At 46.0% G+C, this 19,064-nt stretch overlaps 1 protein-coding gene across 9 annotated transcripts in view; it reads left to right on the plus strand.

The window, feature by feature from the left end:
• Nucleotides 1-19,064, plus strand: part of SLC37A2 (solute carrier family 37 member 2) — an 892,550-nt gene that overhangs the window by 632,772 nt on the left and 240,714 nt on the right. For all 9 annotated transcript variants that reach the window (XM_085646069.1, XM_085646068.1, XM_085646070.1 and 6 more), the window contains one exon: nt 15,277-15,325. In XM_085646069.1, the coding sequence (XP_085502195.1) occupies nt 15,277-15,325 (49 nt within the window). The remainder of the gene's footprint in view (nt 1-15,276; nt 15,326-19,064) is intronic.

The following is a 19,064-nucleotide window of genomic DNA, read 5'->3' on the forward strand; positions in this document are numbered from 1 at the left end:
CCTATATAAAAGGCTCTGACTGGGTACCAGAAGTAACAAATAATGTGGTGCAGTATGCTGACAATGTGGTGGTTTGTGGGGATCCGAAGTAGTCTGCTCCAAGGGGTTTACACATTTTGCTATTCTTTGGCAGTTTTTCATGCTTGGTATGTTGACAGAGCTGGGTTGTCTGTTTATTTATTTATTTATTTTTAAAGTTTTGTATAGCGCGAACATGACCCAAGCTGGTATCAGAGCGCTTTACATACAAGTTGTGGAAGACACAGTTAGATAGCTGTGGGAGACAAAGTAGAAGAATATACATCAGGAACATACTGACATATTAGCGGGCAACACTTGAGGCCGTAGCAAATGCTAGGTAGCAGATTAATTGGCTAAACAAGATGGGAGACAAAAGAAGAAAAAACTTCTAGTTCAACACAGTGTTCACCAGAAGGGCTTTCACTTCCCTTTTGAAGGCAGATGTTGAAGGAATCAGTCTTGTTTCCACAGGTAGGGAGTTACAAATTCTCGGGGCAATACCAGAGAATGTAAAATTGAAGGTTTTCATTTTTCTTTTTTAAATTTCTGCTTGAGCAGCAGTGTGCTGGTGCTCCTAGAGGGCCGGGAGCCTTCCGATAGTTTGAGTTTATTTGCCAGGTAAAGAGGAGTGTTGAAGTGTAGTGCTCTATGAGTCATACATGCAATTTTTAACTGGATCCTTGATTCAAACGGAAGCCAGTTGAGCGATTTCAGGTCCGGAGAGATGTGGTTGGTTTTCTTAGAGCCAGTGATGAGTCTAGTCGCAGCATTCAGAGATGCTCTAAGAGGGTGCTAAACTGAGTTTCGGAAGCCCGCATAGAGTAACACTGCCGTATTCTAGTCTTGAGATGACTAGTGCTTGCACAGCAGATTTGAAGTCATCATGAGGAAGTTAGGGTTTGAGTTTTCATACGATGCTCAGTTGATAGTTTGCTACTTTGGTAGAAGCTCTGATGTGATCCTGCATGTTTAGGTTCTTATCTAGCACAATTCCTAGTGGTTTTGTGGAATCAATGATGTGTGGTGTGCAGTTGAGAGCTGAGAGGTTTGTTAGATATTTCTCAACAATGGGGGTTTGCCTAGTGGGTGAGATGAGGAGGAATTCCGTTTTAAGGGCGTTTAGTTTTAGGTGGTTAGAGGTTAGACAATTTAGGGTTTTGTGCAGGGTTCCGTTGAGTGACTTGATCTCTTCAGGGGAAGAGATTTTCATGTACAGTTGGGTGTCATCCGCATACATATGATATTGGATGTTTGAAGCTTTGAGGATTACAGAAAGTGGTTCAGTGAAAAGGTTGAAGAGCCTGGAGGAGAGCGAGGACCCTTGGGGCACACCCAGTGTGCAGGGACTTGGGTTGGATAGAGTTTAATTGGAATTTACTCTCTGAGTTCTGTTGTTGAGAAAAGAGGCAAACCATTTTAGTACAGTGCCTGAGAGCCCCATCCTACATTCCAAAAGGTTAAGTAGATTGTCATGTTTGACAGTGTCAAACGCAGATGAGAGATCGAGTAGTATTAGTAGACAATATTCATTCTGGTCAAGCAAAGTGAGCGTGTCTTCCACTATGAGTGATGGCCGTTTCAGTGCTGTGGCCGGGACGGAAGTCCGATTGGAATTGGTCAAGAAGTTGGAATTACTCAATGTGTTTGTGCAGTTGTTCATGTACACATTTTTCAAGGAGTTTTACCAGGGTAGGGATGTTTGTAATTGGACGATAGTGATTCAGGTCTTCAGGATCTGCTGTGGGCTTTTTGAAAATGGGGAGAACTAGGCGCGCCTTCAGGCAGTCCGAGATCTCACCTTGAAGAAGAGAAGCATCGATGATCTTGGACCATAGTGGTCCTATCATTTATTTAAAGAATTTGGGGGGAGGGGATCATTGAAGTGATTTGAAGGTTTCAGGGTTGAGAGAATGCTGAAGAAGGCAGTGTCATTGAGGGGTGTGAATTGACTCCAAGAGGCATTGTTGTTAGGGGAGGGACAGAATGGTGTAGGAGGAGGCGAGGGTAAGGCGGAGTCAGGAGAGGGTGAGAGACCGATCAGGGCAGATTTTAGATCTGATTTGATCTTACTCGACTTTTCCAGGAAGAAGTCAGCAACGGCATCGCAGTTTGGCTGAGGGAAGGAGATGAGAGGAGATTGGATAGGAGTGTTATTGGATTGTAACTTAATCAACTCAAACAGCCTTTTCGGGCGATTTTTGGCTTTGTCAAGTCGGGATTTGAAGAAGGTTGCTTTCGCTGTTCTGATGAATTTGCTGTTTCTACTGCTTTTTAGTTTTAGGATTTTTAGTAGACTAGTGGATGGAGCGGATCTCCAGGTGCGTTCTGCTAATCTCATGCTGCGTCTGTCAGCGTTTAGGCTGTCTGTGAACCAATGTTTGGAGTCTTTGATGGATTTTCTTTTTAGTTGAAGCAGGGCAGTTGCATTCAGGGCAGACAACATGGTGTTGTTATAGTGCTCCGTGAGGGCGTAAACGTCAGCCATGTTTGCAGGCGGCGGTAGGGAGATATTGTAGAGAGATATGAGCTCATTAACTTTTGTATTTTGGAGCGTTCTTTTCCAATGTTTTTGTTTTAATGGTTGTGATCTTTTGGAGTTCCAACTTTATAGGATACGGAAGGTGATATAGTGATGGTCCGACCAGTCACAGGCGAGAATTGATTCGAGCTGAATGAAGTTGGATTGGAAATGATTAGATCGAGGGTTGAGCCTAAGTTGTGTGTAGGTCTGTCACATAATTGAGTCAGGCAGAGGTCAGTTTGGAAGTTTTTGAGACTGTTTACTGCCTGGTCATGCGGGTTATTCCACTGGAGTTTGAAGTAACCAAGAAAGACCTGGTGGCAGTGCCCCCCCTGATTGGCGGAGATGGTTTCCATAGTTTGTTCAATTAGAGTGAGGTTGTCTCCTGGAAGGTGGTAGAAGATGCGCTGGCTGCATAAGGGTCTATGTTTGCTAGTAATGTCTATGCATAAATATTCACAGGATGAGAGATTTATCGAAGGGGACTGTTTTGCTGAGAGTGAGTTGTGGTAGATACAGGCTATGCCACCACCCGTCTTGATCAAGTCTGATAATGTTGTGGCTTGGGGGGATTAGAGTGTCAATGATGGGACCTGAGGAATCAGTGAGCCAGGTTTCGGTGAGGATAGGGAGATCTAGTTCCTGGGCAAGGATGAGCTCGGCAAGGTCCATGGCATGTTTCACCACTGATCTACTGTTGAGTAACATGCATTTCAGGTGTGATTTGTGGTCAGTGAGCGAGGGCTGTGTAATGGGGATCTGCATGAGGTTGTTAGTGTTTAAGGCATTGGCGGGGCTCCATGCGGGTTAGATGAGATGCTTTGTATGGCCTCCATGTTTCCATGCTTGAGATAAGTCGCTCCAGGTGCCATTAAGGGGGCAGTTTGTGACGTTCCAGAAGGGATTGAGATGCCTGTAAGAGATGAGTTGTAAGCTCGTCGGAGGGAGAGAATATCTGGTTCTGATAAATGATTTTTGGATCTGGCGGGTCTAGATTGAGCGTTGGGGTAGCCGGTGGTATTCCAGTCTTGCCTGAGGGTTTCTGCCGACGGTCATTCGGTACCATTGTGGAAGGAGATGGTAGATTAGGGTGAGATTGGATCAAGTGTCGTGTCACCTGCGATGTCTTGTTGGAGGAGAGGTCACGGGCCATCTCTGAGGTGATATTATTGAGATATTGAATGTCAATTTTAATTTTAGAAGTTCCCTGTTAATTTCCTTGAGCTTAGATGCAGGATCAGACTGAGGTTCATAGCTGTTGTTGAGGGGAGGAGGAGGGTTATTTGCACGGTTGGAGGTAGGGGAGTCCCAGGAAAGGGGACGGTGAGGACGGGGGCATCCCCTGAGGAGGATTTCCTTTTCTGTTGTGCAGAAGAGCAAGGTGATTTGGCGCTAGAATTGGTGTGAGGCAGGAGTTTGAGTGGAAGGGGGGACGGGTTTGTGAGTTGAGTGTAGTCTTTTGGTGTTGTGGGGGTTAGGGGGAACTACATTCCTGGAAGAGAGTGGGCGAGCCTGCTGTGTTGAGAGGGAATTCAGTAGGCGAGAGCCAGGAGGAAGGGCCTGCTGTGGAGAAAGAGTGTTATGTAGGAGAGAGCCAGGAGGAACGGGAGGAGTGGGGGGAAGTGTAGGAGAGGTGATCGGAGCGAAGGATAACCTTTGCTCCAGCATTAAGGAAATGGTGTTGGTCAAGTCCGGGTGGTTGGGGAACATTGGGTGAGTCTGTGGGGCCCAGATGTGGCGGACCTAGAGCTGTAAGTGTGTTGTTAAGTATAGGGTGGGCGATCAGCAGGTGGTTGTGGCATCTTAGAGAGAGATCATGACGGTCCAGTGGCAAAGTTAGGGGAGGGACGTTCCTAGATTGATTAGGAGTGTCACTTCGGTCAAGCGATTTTTTTTTTTTTAATGAGATTTTTTTAGAGAGAGATCATGACGGTCCTGTGACAAAGTTAAGGGAGGGACGTTCCTTGAGTGATTAGGGGTGTCACTTTGGTCAAGCAATTTCTTTAATGAGGGAGAATCTGTCGTTGAAGATGCCCAGGTTCCGATCGGAGGCTTGAATTAGGATAGTCCCATTGTTGTATATGGATATGGTAGCATTTGCTCTGAATGTGGGTGAATTCTCAGCTAAGAGTCTTAAACCGTGAGGAAATTTCTTAGCCGAGTAAAGAAAGGAATGCCATTCTCCACTGTGCTCTTCTTTTAGTATAAAAGATCAGGTCACTAGAAATAGCCCCTTTTTTAGGACAGAAGTTGGGGTCAGAGATAAGGGTTTCTGGATTAGCTTTGAGTACTCTATGTTTCAGAGATTTAATTCCGTTTTTGGAGAGGTTGGCCAGATAATTAATTTTGTAGCTATTTATACCTAGCTTCTCTAGTCTGGCGTCCAGTCTGCACTGGCCGAGGGAGAGCATGTTGGAGAGAGATTAGATCGCGAGCAGGGCTGTGCCCTTGCTATGTATGACTAACGGGAGCATAGATAATTGATGCTATGAGTATAGGGGGCAGGGATAGGGAAGAGCCCTTGCCAATTGTGGCTAGGGGGTGCTGAGATAAGTGTGGCTTTGTAGTCCGGGGACAGGGGGCAAGGAAGTAAAGACAGAGCGGGGGCCACTGTTACAGTCTGAATTGGGCTGGGAACCAAAATGTAGGGAGCGGCCATTTTCGGTGGATCGAGTTTCGTGCGATGGTGGGCCCTAGGCCTGCCACAGGGAGTGTAGAGGAGCAGGATTGAATGAATGGGCGTCATTCCGGCTTCATTGAGAGATAGGCAACCAGATGGGCATAGAGAGAGCTCTGCGGTCTTAGTGATAATGACTTGGCCGACTACCGGATTTGTGGGATGCTATGCCCTAGACCTGCCAAAGGAAGTGTAGAGGACCAGGATCATGCAGGAATGAGAGAATGAGCATCATTCCAGCTCCCGTGAGAGATAAGGAAACAGTTGGGCATAGAGAGAGCTCTGCGTTCTTAGTGATAATGACTTGGCCAGCCACCAGACCAGGGAGATTGGAGCTCAGCAGGAGGGGGAGGTCTCCAGCGAAGTCTTTGGGCATGAGGATGGTCTGGTATTTAAGAAGTGGCCAAAATGTTTAGATGTCTAAAGTTTCATGAGATGGCGAGATGCGGCAAACGGTCGTGTTAGCACAAAGTTGAAGAGCAGGGCGAGGGCACTTACGCTATCTTCCGCGCAAAATGGAAGTCCAGTGGGCCTAAGGAGAATTTAACCAGTACCCTCATCTTTGTGCCTTAGGATGTGCGAGTATTTAAGGGGTGGCCATTTTAGATGTCTAAAGTTTCATGAAATGGCGGGATGCTGCAAACGGTTGTGTTAGTCCAAAGTTGAAGAGCAGGGCGAGGGCACTTACCCTATCTTCCGCGCAGGATGGAAGTCCAGCGGGCCTCTGGAGAATTTAGCCAGTGCCCACGTACTTCGTGGGGGGCCAAGTATCGTAGATTGCCAAATCAATCAGTGGTGGGAGCAGCAGCAGCGGGCACAAGAGCAACCGAGCCGAAGCGTCCAGGTAGGACATGCGGGATAGACCTTCACGGCGGTGGCCGGCTCGTTGCGGGCGGCAGGGGGGCTCAGAGATCATCAAAACCAAAGCAGAAACAGATCAAAACAGAAGGCAAAAACAAAAACAAGATGTTGCGTTGCCGGAGGTCCGGTCAGCGGTTTTGTAGACCTCAAAATCAATCAGTGGCGGGAGGGGGGCTCAGAGATCATCAAAGGCAAAACAAAAAGCAGAAACAAAAAACGCAGGCAAAGACCAAAACAAGATGTTGCATTGCCGGGGGTCGGGTCAGCGGGTTACGAAGACCGCCAAATCAGTTAGTGGCGGGAGAGGCAGCGGGTTCAAGAGCAACCGAGCCGATGTGTCCAGGTAGGTCGTGTGGGATAGCCCTTCACGGCGGCGGCTGGCTCGTTGCCGACAGCAGGGGGGCTCAGATCATCAATACCAAAATAGAAAGCAGAAATAAAACAAAACAGAAGGCAAAAACAAGACATTGCGTTGCTGGAGGTCCGGTCAACGGTTCTCATCATCAACACCGAGTCCATTGGTGGCCTGAACGTGGCGACGTGCGGCTTAGTCTTTCACTACAGTGTCCTGCTCTTGGCAGGTGGCAGAGGGGCTCTGGGATCAACAAAATAAAAACAAAAACAGAGAACAAAAACAAGAACAGGACGTTGCATTGCCAGAGTTGATCTCACTAGTCGTATGAAGATCGAGGGCAGCCGAGTCGTGGCGATTGGCTGGGGGGCTTAAAGATCAAGCAGGAGAGACGATGAATCCTTAGGGGCCCACATAGCAGTCTAGCTGATGCCTTGTGGGAAGAGTTGAGAAGAGTCAAGCTGCGCTCCCAAGTGGGCTCAGCTCGAGGTCGTATGTATCGGAAGAATGGCTGCTATGTGGTAGTCGTATCGGGAGGATCTTCGCGGTGTGCAATGGCCAGCCGCAATTGTCGATGGCGCCATGCTCCAGGCAGTGGGTCCCTGCTGTGGGCCTCCTTATAACCATGGCTAGGGAAGTATGTAGAGAGGGTAGATCGGCCTCCGTTACCATTTTCCGTGGATCAGCAGCGAGGGTCGGAAAGGCAGCAGACCTCAGCCACAGGGCAATCAGTTCAGACCCGTCTGGGGCCGCTACCAGCGACGTTTTCGTGTATGTGAAGCGTGGGCATACCGGCATTGACAACAGCGCGTCAGCATAACAGCATCAACAACAGCTTGACGTCGAGAAAAAATATGTGTTCGAGGCATATGAGCTGCAGATTGTACACTTAGCATAGATCGCCATCTGGTGTTGGGCCCGGATGTTTGCAGTTTGTTTTTCTTCTTGGACAGTCTTTGGAAGTCACGAGTTTGGTGACTCCTCCTTCGGTCCGTACTGCGCATGGGCTTCGGCTCCATCCTCAGATTGTTTTTTTCCGCCATCGGGCTCGGATGTGATACTTCGTGCTCCGGCTTCGAACTTCTACGGTTCCAGCCTCGACGGAAAATCCTCGATTCTTCGAGTTCCTTCATCATCTTCATCTCTCGAAGCGGCACTTTCTCCATCCTGTTCATCGACACCGGCCTTCGGGCCCTCCGCGACTCCGGTCCCGGCCGATGGAAAGGACTCCGTTCAAAAAGTGCCCAAAATGTGGGTCTAAATTTCCCCACACCGACCTCCATCAGGTGTGTAACCTTTGCCTCTCTCCGGAACACGAGGCTAGAGACTGCCCCGCCTGCAAGTCTTTTCGATCGAAGAAGACCATCCGAGATCGAAGAGCTCGACGCACCATGGCGCACTCATCCTCCGCAGCTCCACCGGACATCTTCGGAGACGACGCCGAAGCTTCGGGGCAAACACACACCGAACAGGAGGAAGACGTCGTCAGCGCTTCCGAGGCCGACGACTCCGATGTGGAGGACATTACACCAGCGCAGCGGGCCGTGAGTAATATGCCCCCTCCTACCCCCACGCCGAAAACCAAAGAGACTCAGGTTACTCCCTCGCCTGCCGGCCTGGGCAAAACCAAAACCAAAACTTCGATCACCCCACCTTCGGGCCCGGTGTCGAAGCTCCCAAAGTCTCATGACAGCTCGGGATCGAGCCAGCCGACACCCGGTGCCGAAAAACAGCATCCGGCACCGAAGACTGCAAAATCCAGCTCGACTCCGAAACCACCGGTGCCGAAGCCTGGACACTCGGTGCCGACCAAACACAAACACAAATCTGTCGGCACCGATGCTCCGGCGCAGAAACATCATTCGACACCGAAACACCCGGAGACCTCAAAAAAGCATGGCGCACACAGACCATCGAAACCCCCGGTTCCGAAATCACCGGTGCCGACAGACGACTCGACACCATTGGCTCTGTTTACACCAGACCCTTTACAAAAGACTTTGTCCAAAGATCCTAAGACTGGGCTTTTGACTTTAACTACCAAGAAAAGACGCCTTGATGCTCCGGCTCCTCCTCCTCCACCCAAAAGGAAGGACTCTGCTACTTCTCCCCTCAGAGTGCCCTCCCCACTACCGCCTCCCCTACCCCCTCCACCTCCTCCACCACCTCCACCTCACAGGTCTCCGCCACCTGTACCTCACTACGATCCGACCCCATCCCCAGATCCGGATGATGGGGATCCGGACAATTACCCGGCGGACGCCCCAATGGATCCCACTCCACCAGGGACCCCAGATCCATGGGAGGATTACAATAACCCTGATATACCCAATGTACCTCAGGACGACTTATACCCATCAAGACCGTCTCCTCCAGAGGACTCCTTAGGGTTTCACCATTTAGTGCAGAGAGCAGCACACTACCATGGGGTGGACATGCACAGTGAACCAGTAGAAGAAGACTTCCTACTGGATACATTTGATATACAAGACAAATCCACTTCCATTTTACCCATGCTTAAGGGTGTCACCAAGCACGCTACAGAGGTGTTCAAAGACCCTGTCAGAGCCAGAGTACTGAACCCTAGAATAGAGAAGAAGTATAAGGCGGCACCCACAGACCCTGCTTACATCAAGGGCCCTGCTCCCCTAGATTCCCTAGTTGTCTCCACAGCTAGAAAGCGGGCTAACTCCCAATCCTCAGGAGATGCCCCACCGCCAGACAAAGAATCTAAACTTCTGGACGCGTCTGGTAAACGCACCGCCTCCCAAGCTGCGAACATGTGGCGCATTGCAAACACACAAGCACTGCTTGCGCGATATGATAGAGCACACTATGACGAACTAGAGGCTCTTATGCAGCACCTTCCAGAAAAATACAAGCACAAGGCTCATGACCTGATACAGGAGGGTAAACTAATTACAAACACCTCCATTAAGTGTGCCCTCGATGCAGCCGACACTGCTTCTAGGGCCATAAATACCAGTGTCCTGCTTCGTCGCCACGCCTGGCTCAGGATCTCAGGTTTCAAGCCTGAAGTCCAGGCATCCATACTCAATCACCCCTTTGACCAGGAAACACTCTTTGGGCCAAAGGTAGACGAAGCGCTCGAAAAGATGAAGAAAGACACAGACACAGCAAAGTCTATGGGGGCACTCCAAACACAAGCCTCCAAACGTTCCTTTCGACGCTCGTCCTTTCGTGGCACAGGCAGAGGCTCCTCCACCGACAACGCCTCTACCTCCTACAAGTCCCCTCCTCAAAATACCTTTTCAAAGGGCAATCAGAGAGGTGGTTACAGGGGTAACAACAATAAGGGCAGGGGCAAAACCAACAACACCCGTTCTGCCACCCCCCCCCGCACAATGACTCCCCTCCGCTCCCCCCAGACCATTCCACTCCGGTCGGGGGCAGACTACAAAACTTTATCCACGTATGGGAGTCCATAACATCGGACAAATGGGTAACCCAAATCATTCGGTCAGGGTACTGTCTCGAACTAACATCTACCCCACCCAATATCCCACCAAGGCACCGTCCAATGTCTCAAGAACATTCCACACTGCTCAAACAAGAGGTACTCTCACTCCTCCAAAAACACGCTATAGAGCAGGTCCCCGTCAATCAACAAAATCTAGGGGTCTACTCCCTATATTTCTTAATACCAAAGAAAGACGGGACCCTCAGACCCATTCTCGACCTCCGGCCTCTAAATGCCTACATACACTCAGACCATTTTCACATGGTCACCCTACAGCAAGTCCTCCCACTCCTCTGCCAGGGAGACTTTCTCACAACCTTGGATCTGAAAGACGCATACTTTCACATTCCAATACACCCCTCTCACAGGAAATACCTCAGGTTCGTGGTGGACGGGCAACATTACCAATTCACGGTTCTCCCCTTCGGGGTCACCACCGCACCGCGGGTGTTTACCAAATGCCTAGCAGTAGTAGCAGCACACCTCAAACGTCAACACATTCACGTCTTCCCTTACCTGGACGACTGGCTGATAAAAGCCGCGTCCTACGACCAATGTGTGCAGCATACAAACAGCACCATCCAACTGCTCCACCAGCTAGGCTTCACGGTGAACTACCAAAAGTCCCACCTCATACCATCTCACACAAAGCAATATCTCGGGGCCACTATAGACACCTCCAAGGGTATTGCCTATCCAAACTCAGCCAGAATCACAAGCATTCAAGCCTTACGCAAAACATTCCTTCCTCAACACTCTCTTCCAGCAAGAGTGTTTATGAAGCTCATAGGAATGATGGCGTCTTGCATCTTCATAGTGCCCCATGCAAGACTCCACATGCGTCCACTTCAAGAGTGCCTAGCACAACAGTGGAACCAGGCCCAGGGTCAGCTGACGGATCTGGTGTTGGTGGACGGCCGCACACATCACTCTCTGCAGTGGTGGAACACCACAAACCTTTCCAAAGGGCGGCCGTTCCTGGACCCGGTTCCTCAGGTGATTCTAACAGCGGACGCATCGCTCTCCGGCTGGGGAGCGCACCTCCTACACCTCACCATGCAAGGTCTATGGACGCCACAGCAAAAATCGCTCCACATCAACCACCTGGAGCTCTTGGCGATCTTTCTAGCCCTAAAATCTTTCCAAAAACAGATTTCGGGCAAAGCAGTCCTCATTCGCACAGACAATATGACTGCGATGTATTATATACAAAAACAGGGGGGGACACACTCTCCCCAGCTCTCCCGCTTAGCCCAGAGCATATGGAGATGGGCAATTCCCCAAAACATCTTTCTCCTGGCACAGCACGTTCCAGGCGTACAAAACACCATGGCAGATCTGCTCAGCAGACAAACACAACAACTACACGAATGGGAACTGCATCCACAAGTTCTTCACCCATTCTTCCAACAGTGGGGGCATCCTCAGATAGACCTCTTCGCCACCCACGAAAACAAAAAATGCCCAAGCTTCGCCGCCAGATACCCACACCCATTGTCCAAGGGCAATGCGATATGGATGAACTGGTCAGGCAGATTTGCATACGCCTTTCCACCTCTCCCACTAATTCCATTAGTGGTCAGGAAGCTACAACAGCACTCCCTCACACTCATTCTGGTAGCTCCGACGTGGGCCAGGCAGCCGTGGTACACCACGCTACTACAACTGTCAGTGGTACCACATCAAAAATTGCATCTATCCCCATGCCTCCTAACCCAGAACCATGGAGAAATCAGGCACCCGGACCCAGCTCAGCTCAACCTGGCGATCTGGCTCCTGAAATCCTAGAATTCGGATACCTTAACCTTCCCCCTGATTGCATGAACATCATCATGGAAGCCAGACGCCCTACCACTAGAGCATGCTATGCCGCAAAGTGGAAAAGATTCGTAATTTACTGCCGTAACAATACAATCAACCCTCTAGATGCATCCATACAGCACATAATATGCTATCTGCTCCATCTTCATAGGTGTAACCTGGCATATTCATCCATACGCCTACACCTAGCAGCGATCGCTGCCTATCTACAAAACAGGCAGCATTTATCACTCTTCAGAGTGCCCGCTATTAAAGCCTTCATGGAAGGCCTTAAACGAGTAATTCCTCCCAGGGCACCACCTTCCCCTGTATGGAATCTAAATTTGGTTCTTACACGTCTAATGGGTCCGCCCTTCGAACCAATGCACAAATGTGAGCTACAGTTTCTCACCTGGAAAACAGCTTTCCTTGTAGCTATCACTTCCCTTAGAAGGGTTGGTGAAATACAGGCGTTCACCATACAGGAACCCTACATACAAATGCATCACAGCAAGGTCATACTTCGCACAAATCCGAAGTTTCTGCCCAAAGTCATTTCCCCCTTCCACCTCAATCAATCAGTGGAATTACCTGTCTTCTTTTCGCAACCCCAATCTGTTGCAGAAAGGGCCTTACACACGCTCGATGTAAAAAGGGCGTTACTATACTACATACAAAGAACGCAACCCTTCAGGAAGACTAAACAATTGTTCGTTTCCTTCTCTCCACCACATAAAGGCAACCCCATTTCAAAATCAGGGATAGCTAGGTGGATTGTAAAATGCATACAAATTTGCTATCAAAAGGCAAAGAGAACATTATCTGTTCCCCCTAAAGCCCACTCTACAAGAAAGTTAGGGGCTTCTATGGCTTTTCTAGGGAATATACCCTTAGATGACATCTGCAAGGCAGCCACATGGTCTACACCGCACACCTTCACAAAACACTACTGTGTAGATGTGCATTCCAAGCAGCAAGCTAGGGTGGGCCAGGCTGTACTAAAGACACTTTTTCAAACAGCTGCAACGGATACCGGTGGTCGCCGCTAGGGTTGGGTACTGCTATATAATCTATGCTAAGTGTACAATCTGCAGCTCATATGCCTCGAACGGAATATGCTACTTACCAGTATGCATCTGTTCTTGGCATGTAGAGCTGCAGAGTTGTACACGCCCACCCGCCTCCCCGGCTACCTGTATCCGTTCCAGTACATCTTATTTAGATACAACACATGGGTTTCTCACTGTTATTACTACGCTCCATCATTTCCCTGTTGGCGAAAAACAATCTGAGGATGGAGCCGAAGCCCATGCGCAGTATGGACCGAAGGAGGAGTCACCAAACTCGTGACTTCCAAAGACTGTCCAAGAAGAAAAACAAACTGCAAACATCCGGGCCCAACACCAGATGGCGATCTATGCTAAGTGTACAACTCTGCAGCTCTACATGCCAAGAACAGATGCATACTGGTAAGTAGCATATTCCTCCCAGTGAATGGGTCCCCTCAGGATTTTGGTTGGGCACAAGACCTACAGGTGGTCACCAATGGGTTCAGATATCTGGGCATTTATGTGAATCTGGATGCCCAGAGGCGTGGGATAGAAATATCCAACCACAGATTGACAAGCTGATCAGGGATATTACGTCTTTTACTGCACTCCGATTGTAGCTATAGGGGTGCTCTGCAATATTTAAGGTAATTAAGAGGGGTGTAGGGTTACAGGTGTGGGCTCTCTCCCTGCCTTAAAAAGGCCAAAAGGAAACACCTCTATCACTAAAACAAAGTAAAAATATTGGACTTATGTTTTTATATTAAAAATAAAAGATGGAACCACTGAGGTCATTGCAGGTGATCCAGCGCAAACCCAGTAATCTGAACAGGGATGAACATTAAAATAAAAACACGTACTTTGGCCCATACACATACACCCAAATCACTGTTGTGCTGGTGTCAAGTTTGCCAATTTCTTTCAAAATCTTTTACTCTGTTGATGAATATTTAGACAGCCCACAATTTACACAATGAACATGTTATTTAATTTCCCATCTACTTGGTCGATGGACCAATTAGATGAAGAATAGAAGGCAATGGCAATTCTATACGAAGTTTTAATCCATAAACCTGACTAAATAACCACAGACACTTGATTTGCAAGTTATTAATTTTTATCTAAACTCAAATGCGTTAATCTTGAAAAACCTCACGAGAGAGAGTACAATCTAATCAAAACATCCAGCAAATAAACGATCTCTTAATCATACATTACATAGAGTGGATAGATAAAGAGACATCATACATATGCATTAATCAAAATTCATCAATTCGGAGGGATAGATGAAGAGACAAAAGGTTCAAAGAAATTTGAGTTGTCAGAATACCATCCCAAATAATTTGAAAGTACGAAACCACCACCCAGGCCTAGGTAGTAGTAGGGGACCCCCGGACAGAGAGTCAGGGATCAAAGACTCAAATATCAGGACAGGAACAGCTAGGCCTCTCTGCAACCCGACGATCAACAGCGCATCCCTCTCTATCCTCCCGTTCCTTCCAAAACTCGCACCAGCAGAACCCACCGCTAAATCACCTATTCTTTATACTGTTAATTCACATGTCCATCCCACTAAAGTTGCTAAAATCACCTGTACCAGCTACAGGATTGGCTGAAATCTAGGGGCTGATGGTCACCCTACCATTAGATCACGATTCTTTGACTATCTCGTTATTAAACTTCCGTTCCCACATATTCATTTTTTTTATCCCTTCTCTCTCATGAATATATGTGTAACAATCAAGGAACAAAAATTAATACGTTCAACAACTACATAATTTTCTCATGAAGACACTTGAGTTGGCCGCATGTTAAGCATATTGTCCTTCACCGAGTCTCGCTCTTTCAGCTTGTTCAGCAGTCCAGTCACTTGGTCATGTGCTTTATGCGGGCTTCCCATTCCTCCCTTCACAGTTGTCAAGTTATTACAAAATGGGGCACTCGGTCATTACTGAAAAAACGGTAAAAAAGACATTTAATAATTAAGTGATAATGTAATCTTCTCTGTTAACCACCCACCTTATCTCTACTCCATATTAATAGTTAACCTAGCATAAGCAGAAAAGCGGCATTAATTTTTTGAATAAAGCAACACACGTCATGCGTTTTACTCTATTTTCATGCGGCCTTGCCATGCAAGCCTTTGGATCTCATTTCATACATAATATTATCACATTTCCGGTTATTTACATATCTGTTAGGATTAATTCATGCATATTGCAAAGCAAATCTCCCATTTGTGATGTGAGGGTGCACGTTAGTAAATATTCACCACTTAGTTAGTACATGTTTCAGGGGTACTCAATACGAGCAGGTTTCTTTTCGCGAAATCCTGCTCCATCACTGGTGAAAAGTTTGGTATAAAACTCTCTGCATGTTTTTTTCCTGTGTTCTTTCGCTAACATGCTGGTGTGCGCACACAACATTCACAATAAAATTGCTGCCTAAAATGGGTATCATGCGTCATAAACAATACTGCATGCTAACAAAAATGCCTTTTTTGTTTTCTTCTAGCTGTTTTTGTACAATCATTTTGGGTCAAGAGGAGTTTCTACCACAATAGGTAAGAACAATGCATTTACTCTTACATTGCTATACACAGACATCCACTTTTGTCAATTTCTTCATGTGTTCCTAGATTTTTGAATTAACCTTCTGATGGAGACTTCCATTTGGAGATTTATTGTCTCTTGAATCTCCCTCAAGTCTACAGATTGTATCTGATCTAGAAAAGATGAAATGGCTCTCCTGCACTTTAGGTATCGCCACGGCTCTTGACTTATTATCTGATCTAGAAAAGATGAAATGGCTCTCCTGCACTTTAGGTATCGCCACGGCTCTTGACTCCAGTCTGGTCCTTATCTGGCTGTGCAAGATCTGTGTGCATCAACATACACACTTTCACAAAGCGCACTAATCAACGACCCTTGGGGTTCTGTTACGACTTGTCTATTTTAACCAAACACTAAAAAACATATTGAACATAAACCATTACATTTGATCATTCATTTATATATGATATGTTCATGATCTTTACAACACTGTACATGAACCATAAGATGTTACATCACATCTTTCCACCATGTGCGTTTATACATAATTCATAATGGCAAGAAAAGACGTCCTTTAATGTTTCTTCAGCTTTCCCTATGCATTTCAGGCTTACATTAGCCCTTTATCAGGGGAACTGTGAAAATACAATTACGTAGAACTTTTAACGTACACCTACAAGAACAAATAAAAAATGTGGAATGAATAAACCATAGTTACATACAGAAAAACGCTAATGGTCATTAATCTGCAAACATGGCCTTCAGTGATGTGGTGTTTTATTAAAAAACATGTGTCATGGCTCCGTGTTGCCCCCATGCACTAATCGAGAAAGTGTGCCACATCCAGCTTATAATCTATCATGCATAGTGCCACCTGTATCTCCTGCCCTCCATCAATAAACCTCATGAACCATCTTGCTCATGGATACGATGCATACCTAGTTAGTCTCCCGTTGCTCCAATGAGAAAGGAAATACTTAAGTGATACAATGTACATGGTCTGCAAAAACCAGAAACACCCTATTAACCATCAGTTGCCCAGGCAACGAAAAAAAAAGCCACCAACGTACAATCTCTTACTTACAACTACGTGGACCCTTGTGACGCACTCCACAATGCTGTCGCATATTCTCTAACATTCTTGTATCCCGCCTGTTACCGCGTCCGTTGTTAAAAATGTGGTGACGTTTGATATATGCATGTATAAAAAAGTGAAAAAGGACAAGCGTGTGGGCCGATCCGCCCCTCAACAATATGTTAGAAAAAAGTTATTGAAAAACTTTATGCATGATTCAGAAAAAATTAAAATTACATATGCTGCCTCCGCCCGTCAACAATATGTATTAAAAAAGTTAATGAAAAAACTTTATGCATGATTCAGAATTAATCAAATTACTTATACTGCCTCGCCCTCCAATATAAGAAGGATGAAAAAAAAATTATTGCATGTGATGTTGGTCATATGTTATAAAACCAAAAAAGTGAATGCCAAAAAAAACCCCAAACAAACTCAACATATATCACTGGCTAGAAGACTGAACAAAATTGATTCATGCATATTCTCAACGGAGTAGAAAAATACGCGCATCACTGCGATATCTGACTAGTGTAACTCGCACCACCGGTAGTGAAGTGAATTAAAATCAAGTTGAAGAGGCAATGGATGTTTGCACCTAATGGATAAACAATGGTATAAAAAAGTATTATAATGTGATATACCGGGCAATGAAGGTAAATTCATATATGTCATCCTGCATGCCTGCAAGGTTCCAAGTCAACATACTGTATAGACATTTCTTTACATAAATCTGGGAAATAGACGTAAAATGGTACTTTATAAGAAACATAACATTTCAAGTTTATCATTGAGTCCTTTCAGAACTAATGTTTCCAGGAATTTAATCCAGAATGTCTCTGTACGTGCCAGAAACTTCTGTGTGTCTCTATCTGCTGTCTGTGCTACTTTTTCCAAAACAGTGAAACGTAGTTGTGGCATGGTATGTTGTGTGATTAGCCAGTGTGCTGCCAGACAGTAATTTCTGTTCTTTTTCCAAATCATGCTCTTGTGTTTTGTTATTCTCACTGTAATCTTATGTGATGTGCATCCAACATACGTTAAACCACAAGGGCACTTAATTGCATAAATTACCAACTCAGTGTTACAATCAGATGAGTGTTTCAAAGTGATGGTTTTACCTGTCCGTTGATGAGTGAATGCATGTCGTAATATAACGTTACTGCAGTTCCAACATTACTTCATGCCTGTGTGTGTCTTATTGTCTGCTATTGGTGATGTCTTAAGCATTTCACGTACATTTCTGGAGTGAGAATGCGCCAAAAAGGGTTTGGTGAAACCTGGTTCCTGTTCTAGACCTTCCCACCTGTTTAAAATAATCCTTTTAATGGATGCAGCTTGAATTGAAAATTTGAACACACAAACGTCTCTTTTGCTAGATGATTTGATTGTTGGTGCAAGTAGAGTCTCTCTTGACATGAGCGTTGCTTTTCTTTTGGCGTCATCTAAAACTGTAGAAGGGTAACCTCTATTGCTGTAATGTCCATATTCTTCTTCAGTGGCTGCATCAGAATGTTCTTGACCTGACGAAATGCGTTTAATCCTGATAAATTGTAAGAAAGGTAGATGTTTCTTGAGTGAAGGTGGATGAAAGCTTGAATAATGTAACGCATGATTCTTGTCTGTAGGCATTTTGTTTACTGTTTGTAAACCCTCTTTCGTGATTATAATCTGGACGTCTAAAAAATGGATAGATTGTTGATGCATTTGAAGAGTGAACTGAATCATTGGGCTATGGTGGCTGACAATTTTATTGTTTGTAGTTCTTTTTGAGTACCTTTCCATAGGATGTAGACTTCGTCAATGTATTGCATAAAAATGATGCTGTTTCTTATCCAAGACTAATTATACAAGATGTGGGTATCTTTCAATTTGGGCATTAAAATGTTGGCGTAAGATGGTGCCACAGGAAAACCCTTAGAGGTTCCTGTTCTTTTTAGAAAAAAATTGTCATTCCAAACAAAATAACTGTGAAAAAGACTGAAATGCAATATTCCCATCAAAACAATATTATTGATACGTCCTTGATCATTGTTTAACAGCATCCATTTAACGTCTTCCAGCCCTTCACCATGAGGGTTTGATGTATATAATGCCATTACATCTATGGTACATAGCCATGTATCCTGTGTGATCTGCTGTCGAATGCTATCCAATTTGCGGAGACAATCTGTTGTGTCTCTGGCGTATGTTCCCCAAGATTGCATTAGAGGTTGCAGGTAGTAATCCAAAAATCTACCTATTGGTTCATGAATCGAACCAATGGGATCAAAAGGGGGTCTACAGCATCTTTATGCATTTTAGGAAGCATGTAATTGTGAGGCCCTTGTGGAAATTCCGGACTCAATTATTTCTTGGTGTTCTCGGTGATCCATCCCATCTCCTGCGCTTTATTGAATAAGGTAGAAAGAACATCACTAAAACATTTGGTGGTATCTGCTTCCATGTGGATATAAGTATTCTCATTCTGAACGTGTGAGTTTGTTTTGTTCATAGAATGATCTGTCCATAACGACAAGTGCTTCCCCCTTTATCCGCTGGTTGAAACATACGTTTGTTGTCTTGCCATAACGGCCGCAGTAGCCTTTGTTCTCTAGTGGATAGATTGGTATGTTTGGAGGCCTGGTATTTTAGTTGTTGAAGATCTTTTTTAACTAGCGTCTCGTACGTGTCCA

Source organism: Triturus cristatus, chromosome 3_1 (genome assembly GCF_964204655.1).
Source record: "Triturus cristatus chromosome 3_1, aTriCri1.1, whole genome shotgun sequence".
NCBI lineage: Eukaryota > Metazoa > Chordata > Amphibia > Caudata > Salamandridae > Triturus > Triturus cristatus.